The 8,546-nt window shown below is 39.4% G+C and overlaps 1 protein-coding gene across 1 annotated transcript; it reads left to right on the forward strand.

Moving 5' to 3' along the window:
- The first annotated feature begins 4,618 nt into the window (after positions 1-4,618).
- On the forward strand, positions 4,619-6,751 carry LOC145456253 (uncharacterized). Its single transcript, XM_080334328.1, has 3 exons — positions 4,619-5,106; positions 5,462-5,703; positions 6,488-6,751. Exons 1-3 carry the CDS (start codon positions 4,962-4,964, stop codon positions 6,677-6,679), a joined length of 579 nt encoding a protein of 192 aa, XP_080190454.1. The 5' UTR covers positions 4,619-4,961; the 3' UTR covers positions 6,680-6,751.
- The last annotated feature ends 1,795 nt before the right edge of the window (positions 6,752-8,546 follow it).

Consider the following 8,546-nt stretch of genomic DNA (forward strand, 5'->3'; position numbering starts at 1 on the left):
AAATGCAGGATTGCTGCATCATGTTGTGACTCCCGTCATAGTATGTAGGGTGTGGTCACTGAGGCTCGTTGCTGAAATATGCGTAGTAGTACTAAATGCTAACATCACAATGTTCAACATTTTGTGTATAGTGTATGATTAAGATCATTGTAACACCAAGATAAATGAAGTTGCATGTCGTGTTATATTTGTTGAAATAGATATGTTTCGATATGTGTTGGGGAGGCCCTGAAGACAAATGTTAGTCTTGTGTAGGCCCGCTTATGTTTCTCGTAACAGTGCGTCATATTTGAGATGGTCACGTTAGAACTGTCGTTGAATTGCCATAAACCCTCTGTTGTCACGTAGACGTACGAGCGACACGGTTTTGGTAGGAATGATTTCTGTTCCCGCTGTACGGGTTTTAACAGTAATAGTGAGAAAGTAGAAGAAGTTACTGATGACAGTGAATAGCATGTTCTGTGGGTTTTGAAGCATGATTATTGGATGCAAATGGCATGGACCTTGCCTACACGTCGATGATATTCGTCGGTCTGCTTGTAGACCTATTCCGTCTCGTATGTATTGCATTGTATTTTGTTTTATTTTGTTGCTCTTTATTATGCTCTTTCATTATTATGATGCTATTGCATGCGAAGTGACCTTTAATGTCACAATGGTACCACTTTTGTGCTACTTAAATTATATCTTTTATTTCTTTATTTGTGTTTGAACGCTAACTGTTGTTGATCTGAGTTTCAGTTGCCAGTATGACGGAACGATGATATTTCGAGTCATTCCGGGATGGTCATTTAAAAAAGGGTTTCCGAATACCACGTTTGGATGGTATTTCGTTTCATGAGTTTACTTTGCCCCTGCATATAAAATTGTTACCTGTCTCCATTCCCTATCATTAGTTAGTACTCTAGTTGTAAGGTATTGAAAAATATATTCGTTTTTTTTACACAAAGTTCTTTGGGCAAAAAGGAGGAATTTATAACCGAATATATTTTAACGCCATTTTAATATTTGATCAATGGGAAGTCTTGTGAAACCTTACCTAATTCCCTGAAGTGAAAACCCGATAATACATTTGTGATACCTAGTCATCGTGTGAAATAGAAATAAGAAGAAATAAATGGTACGATGTTTTGTGCATGTAATCTCTCGTGACTATAATATATGTACGCGTGTAATACAACGTAGACATTCTATCACTGCCATTTATGGCCGGAAAGCTATTATGTCGTCGTACGACGTGGATACAATAAATTTACAAGTCGTGGAGACAGAAACAAAAGGGTTGTCCGTGTGATCTTCGAATACGCGTCAACCATACAGGCTTCGTGGTATGTCAGCCAACGAATACCCACTGGCGTGGATGCCGGCGGTCCGTCGAAGGGAAGAAATACGCAACGAATGCTACAAGTAACCTTCTGGAGTCAGATTACACAAGTATAACAACAACAAACATTCGCTCTGCGTTAAAATGTTTGGTGCCAGAATTATTGGAAATTTACGTGCACCGTGACGTGGTTAGTATACTTTGAGATAAGCGTATCAAACATCGCCACAGTCAAGAAACTATTCCACGACTTAATATATTTTAAAGTTTATTAGTCAGCACGTAGTCTCTTTAAGTACTCGATGAGAAATCGAGTTAACAAGTGCCACAGGACCCAAATGTGCTTATTGTGGCAATTCGTTCTCCTTTATAGCTTTGACAGCCAGGCGATTGTACGTAGGGTGGCATTTAAAACAAATGGTTGTTTAAAGCATGTTTTAAAAAAGGTTCAAATGAAGGTTTTTCAAAACATTGTTTTTTAATTTAGTTGTATAATTATGTCATAATTGTGTAAATGCATTACAAAAACATGCTATATGAGCCTACAGACGATTATTGATTACCACCCGATATAGCCGACGTATACGGTATGAGATGGTTGGAACCCTCGCAATAGTCGGTTCAATAGCTGTATTACGTAGATATAGATCATTGGTACGGAATGATTGTTCTGATGATGATGACCGCCGCTCGTAAAAATGCTGCATGACGATGCAGTCCAGGTTAAAGATATTTCTGGCCCGTATATGACAGGGCTTGGAAGCCTATTTCGTCAAGTTACCTAATACCGTGAATTTCAACTTACTGTCACTATAGTTTGTCACCGTGACAGCAAACAAATGTTCAACACATAAATGAAATAGACCTTGCGGCAGAAGGTACTGATTATTTCGTCAAGCCTTTTTTTTCAATTTCTAATTGTGAATATCAATCCACTATAACGGCACAATTGAACAGGCGTGACGTCATGACTGAAAAAAGAACAGTCGAAAAGATGTTTTAAACACTGGCCTTCCTTTAAACATGTTTGTTTTAAATTGATTTTTGTTTTAAGCACAATCCAATTGTACGAGCACAACTGCGAAACGCGATAAATGACCCGAAATCTGCATTTCGACAGCAGCAGTGACGGCAAGCTTGACTAAAGAAAGGTAAACTGCAACTTAATTTATGCCAGAGATAGCGTCCTTCGAGAGTCGAGTTCGAACGACTACCATATTTTAGTCAACTCAATTCTCGTCGGATATCATGAATTCTGTAATTTTTAAAAGGTGTCGTCTTTTCCGGATCTCAGAATATGGTAACCCTACTAAGTATGAATCTGGTTACTTAAATTAACAGATACGGACTAAATGCTTGACAGGCACGATACTTGAATCTCAAACTATACTCAAAGTATACTTATATAATGTAATGCTGATGCGTCCAGCTTTTTGATCGGTAGGTCGTGGGCTCGATCCCCGACCGGGACAGTCCAAAGACTCGAAAACTGGTATCCGCGGCTATCCTGCTAGGCGCTCAGCCATCACGGATAGCATGGAGGAGAAAAAAAACGGGGGTGCAGACTAGATGACCTTGCTATGAAGGCCGTATCGCATCTCCGTCGTCAAAGCATCTCGATGGTGCAGGCAAAAAAAGAATACTCGCTCTCTCTCTCCCTTCTATTTCAGTTTATAGTGGTAATGTTTAACTCTTAGAGAACACTGACGTTTATGATGGGGATCGCAGAATTACCCAGGCTTATCAGCGACAGGTATTTGCCGACTTCAATTCTGCCATACTCAACCCAAGTCCTCGTGTTAGTATCAATGGGAAATTAATTGACCTCGCGGATTGAATGACATGTTTGTTAAGGCAATGGGTGCGATAAGGTATGCGCCGTTGGGTGGTAAGTAAACGCAGACCTCATGAGTAACCAAAAGACAATAAACAGGCAATGTGCAATGCTTCATGGATGATAATAATATTTGAGATAATATTTGGGATGAGCTAATTGCACTCTAGAAACCAGATGAACAAGTTATAACTTGTGTCCCCATCCCGGACACACATCTCAATATAGCACGAAAATAATAAATATGGGACAGCAAGTGTTTCGTTTGACTAAATGAAACCATTCCGATGTATGTAGACCGGAAGTTTACTGTTTGACAAAACCAAACCGTTTAGTCATCATTCTATCTATGTTATTGTGCACTGTATCACGAACGGATTAAAGGAATTATGTAAATGGTTTGGATTCTGGTTTAGAAGCTGAACCTGACAATGACAATTGCCGTCATAATTTAGTAAGCAGTAATGCATGAGAAATCGTACGAAGAAGAATACATTAAAGTGAAAACATCTTTCCAAAACAAATTAACCTACAATATATTTATAAATTGATTGTGCTGTTGAATGCAAGTTCACATACGGGCACGGTCACACACGCGCATAAATGAATTCCGGTAAGCAAATCTTTTTATTAGGTTTAAATATGATTGGTTAGACTTCAGGAATGGTATGCCTGTGATGAAAACTCTTATACAAATCGTTCTTGCAAAAATGAGTAAACGGTCCTAAACTATTGTTGATATTCTACTTCTCAACCTTAAATATAGGACATTGTAAATAGAGACGTACTCAAGTAGGTTAAATTTTGTGAAATAGAAAGCAGGATGAAGAGATCGCTGCCTTACTTTCATGGGGGAAATTGTCATTACAACTGCGCAAAATGGCCTCTATGCCACGGCAACTGAATTTCGGAAAAAATTTCGGAAAGACCAGTTTGAAGTGTCCTTTGCCATTATGCGTTACTTGCCAAGATGCACCGATATATTTCTAAAGTAGCCACCTTCGATTAACTGCTAAACGCATGCTACCCCTCGGTCCAATCTACTATTCCAAATGCATGCTTGAGTACATTTAAATATTCTTTACCTCCATATGAAATAGATTTTACATCTCATGGAAATCACCACTTCTTACTTGTGATTGCTTAAAAGTACACGAAAACACGACTTTCAACGGTTACTACTTCGAGGCCCTCTGCTTTAGACCGGCATCTTTAATTGCAGCAGGTGACATATTTGATATCGGACTATTTCACTTTTAAAAGGAAAAATATTTAGCGGTATAACTTGTACAATGTTTGATATGATTCTCTGGTGTACACAATAACGAGCACGGCTTCTTACAGGCCGGGTCGAAATATACAAATACACCATGTCAGCGATAAGCCTATATGGATTCAGCGAAACATTTTATGCTCCGGCTTTTTATTTGAACAATTCGTAAAATTTACCGTTCCGTAAAAAGAGGCTTGGCATACGTAGACTATAAAAGTGGAGGGATTCGTAAGATCCAACATTAACGTTGGAATGAAGGCCGACTCATCCTGATCGTTTGATGAGAATAGGCCTACGATTTATAAGCATTGTATAATGGGCATATATATAAAGGCTCATAGCATACGTCCGTGTTAACCTAATTTAAGACACAATATCCATGAAATATGCTGGGCTACCGACATACACAGTGTGGATATTTAAGACCTTTCATGTCTGGACTACGAGCGATGTAATGGTGTGCATTTAAACTTTCTAAGATTTCCTATTTATGAAGACTTATTCTTGACTGAAGTATACGGTGGTGTAACATGAATAGACTGCTAATCTTCTTGCTCTGCGCAACCCTCTGCCGCTATGTGACTTCGGTTGATCGCCATTTAAATCAGACCAAGATAAATGAAGAAGTCCAAAAGAAATTGGCAGACATCAACTACAGGGTTTTGAAATTTCATCGTGAGTTTATTATTTCTAATTACAACGCCTTTGAGGAGAGGAACGATATCTCGGTTATATTAAAATTTAAAATAACTTCAATATTTTGCAGTCGGGCTGTGCTTATTTTGTGTATGATACACATTACATGAACACGCTCATTATAGTTTTTAGAACATGATCCTGAGTCTAAAGTTATTACTGACTTGCTACAAATAATTTGCGCTTCTACTTCCCGTTTATATAACTTCATCGGGAATGATTGATCATTCGAACATGTATACGAACCGAAAGAAGTTAAGAAGACCCAGAACACATCACCCAGTACATCATGCAGCGACAGGCGCTATTTTAGTAGAGAGCAAATTGCATTCAGATAAATGCGACGTAAAATACCAAGACCGGTGCTTCTTCAGTATTTTTGTCGGCGCCGAAGGAAGTAGAATGAACCAACATGCAGCGAGGCTCGCTTGCCAAAAGTACGATGCGCAGCCCGCGAATATCTACTCTAAACAGCATATGGACATGCTCTTTGAGTATTTGAGACCGCTGATTTTAACCCGTAATGATGGCGGCATAACGGTGCCAATCAAGACTGGGATGTTGTTTGATCCAAAGGTATGTACAAAAAATGGTCTGGTCAGTCTTATATATTGCGAATGCACGAGTCACCAATGGATTCCTCTCACGTTTAGTAACAAGGACCGATGCTGAATTATGTTTCTAGATCCACCACAGTGTCGCGTTATTTGAGAAGCGATTAAGAATAACACAATGATATATGCATTAGAACAATCCATCTCTATCAGCACCACTGCGCAGCTGTACATTTTTCTACCTCAACTCATCTGACTGTAGCGAAATGTTATTATTATTATTTGTAGTAGGCTAGTATTGTAAAAAGTGGTAGTGGCGCTTATCTCCCAGAAGGGACTGATGCAACACAATCGGTAATTACCTTCTGGTATAAGTGCTTTCGAAACATAATTTATAGCTTTTACTATATGGCTTAAAATTAAGGTAATCTATCACACGAAATCACAAGCTCGGCAACAGAGGTTATTAGCTCAGGCAGGACAAAGAGGTTATAAATTGTGATTAAAATGTTACGATAATGACAGGATTTGATCTCACTTTTGGTCGTAATTGCAGACGATGAGTATACATATACATGGAAACAACCTCATTAAAGTTGATATTCCATATGTTTTTAATATAATAGATGAAAACATCATCAAGATAACTATTGCCAATATGATACGTGTGCTTGCTTGATCCCATCAAATTGAGATAATTTGAATCAACTAAGAAAGTGATATGTAAATAGGCCCATAGATCAGTACTGATCAGGATATTGTCTGAGAGCAAGTTTCCGAATCGATATCCTTTTATGATTTTTCAGACACGGAGAGGTTTCCTATCCGACCATTCCCCTGCGCCATATTTGAAGTGGTCCGCTAATGAACCAACAACCGAAAATAGTCACACTACTATAATCCTCAGGGTGTTTCCAGCCGGCGACGAAGGAAACGGAATGGCCAATCGTCTATTCGAATCATCACATCTCGGTGTTATATGTGAAATCGATATCTGAATCTTACATTGGATTTAATAAACTGTTTCGTAACTAATTAGTCCTAAAAATGAGAATTCAGTTATAATTATACGAGATCTGTGTGGTTTTGTGCGCTATTGCCCTCCCATTCAGAAAGCTGGGTAGGAGTGATTAACGTTCGACTTACCTCATTCATTTCATGACTTACTGATTCAAGGTGTAGATCAGTGGTTCTTCACCGGGCTCTAGCGCCCGTGCGAAATGTGTAACGCCGGTGTTTGCAACATGTTTCTGTGAATGCAGTGGCTTATTATAATTCATGTAAAATAAAGTTGGCGTGCTTTTAGATCTCCAGCAATTCCCTGTTAAAACACTCCCGTCACATTTGCTCGGGTTATTTTCGAGAAAATGTTTCGAACTAGGTATTGTATCCTGCAGCGCACAGCGTGTCGAAATCGAAGAAAGAGGGACTTTCGAGAGTAAGAGACCTTTGTCCATTAAAGATGCTTTGAAGCTTTCTGGCGAAATAGTTAGCTAAATATACTTGTCTTTGAGAGCTACAAAATAATATCAGAATATTTCTTCATGGTATCATAAAATATGATACCGTTTGGTGTTGTGACCCACAACTTCACATGGTCGTTATATAGCATGGGTTGCTTTGTTTGAAATACATTCATGTTAAACTGAGTAACTGAGTGCAGTGCCAAATGGAATGTGAGCAAAGATCTCTACTATTCTCAGTTGATTCACTATATAGTCACATATAGCAATAAAATATAACCCCATACAACTAACCTCCCCGTATTGCCAATCGAAGAGTGGGATTCGGGATGTGTACATCGGGCTCGAACCAGATGGTATGAGCCCGTACCTGATGGTTGTTATAACAACTTTGAATTGATCCCGAATATAGTACATGCAATTAATATATCGTAAAATAGTCGAGTGGTCCTCGGGCACGATTCAAGCGCAAAATATTTCTTGGAGTAAAGTCACAACCATAAAAGACTGACCTCACTTCGACCACTTACGCATTGATTTTTATTGTGGTCCTAAAAATGTGGGGGTGGGCGCTGTAGGCCCAGACAAATTTTGAAAGGGATGCTGGAGAAAAAAAGGTTAACAACCTAAGTTGTAAATAATGCAGATATGAGTGTATATGTGTATATGTGTATAATGGTATATCGACTGCAGGTCTTTGTACCACGCATTATAGGAAGCGATTGACTGCATGCAGTTGAAGCGAACTCGTGGTAGTTTACGTGAAATCAAGTTTTATGAAAATATCTCCTGATCACGAGGATGAGTATGCGACGTTCGGAAAAGAAAATGTCCAGCTGACAAAACCAAGTATGGTGGCAGGAATACCGATAGGTGACAGATGGACAAGACCATCGAACGTATGATTGAAGTATAAGGCATGCCAAATATTCAGGCAAGACCTCTATACGCCTACCTCCATAACAAGATAGCGTAATGGTTAAGCGTCCGGCTTCTTGATCGGTAGGTCGTGGGTTCGATCCCCGGCCGGGTCAGACCAAAGACCTAGTAACACTGGTATCCATTACTTCCCTTCTTGGCGCTCATGTATGTCGGTGTATATGCCGCAAAAACATCAAGGACAAAAATAAACTACGTCCTTTCCTTTACTTTTGACTACATAAACAATCGTTACTGCCACATGTGAAAATCTGCAATTGGGCAACAGCATCACCCAATGCTACGACCACTTACTCACGCAGGCCACCTACGACCCTCTAGATCAGGGGCGGGCAACTTCTCGAGTCGGCGGGCCGGAGATGGGAAAATTAGGCACTTGGCGGGCCGGATTCCTGAATCGATGTATTAATCACGGATTTATCCCCCAATACAAGTAATGAATCGTATTCTTTGTAAACTCCAA

This window comes from Botryllus schlosseri, chromosome 14, assembly GCF_051294905.1.
Source record: "Botryllus schlosseri isolate E-star chromosome 14, Bs_hap1, whole genome shotgun sequence".
Taxonomy (NCBI): Eukaryota; Metazoa; Chordata; class Ascidiacea; order Stolidobranchia; family Styelidae; genus Botryllus; species Botryllus schlosseri.

Excerpts from the sequence above, each read along its gene's own strand:
- LOC145456253 (XM_080334328.1), top strand. The coding sequence starts at position 4,962 with ATGAATAGACTGCTAATCTTCTTGCTCTGCGCAACCCTCTGCCGCTAT. Across the intron at positions 5,107-5,461 it reads CAGGGTTTTGAAATTTCATC|ATAAATGCGACGTAAAATAC; the intron begins GTGAGTTTATTA and ends AATTGCATTCAG. Across the intron at positions 5,704-6,487 it reads GGATGTTGTTTGATCCAAAG|ACACGGAGAGGTTTCCTATC; the intron begins GTATGTACAAAA and ends ATGATTTTTCAG.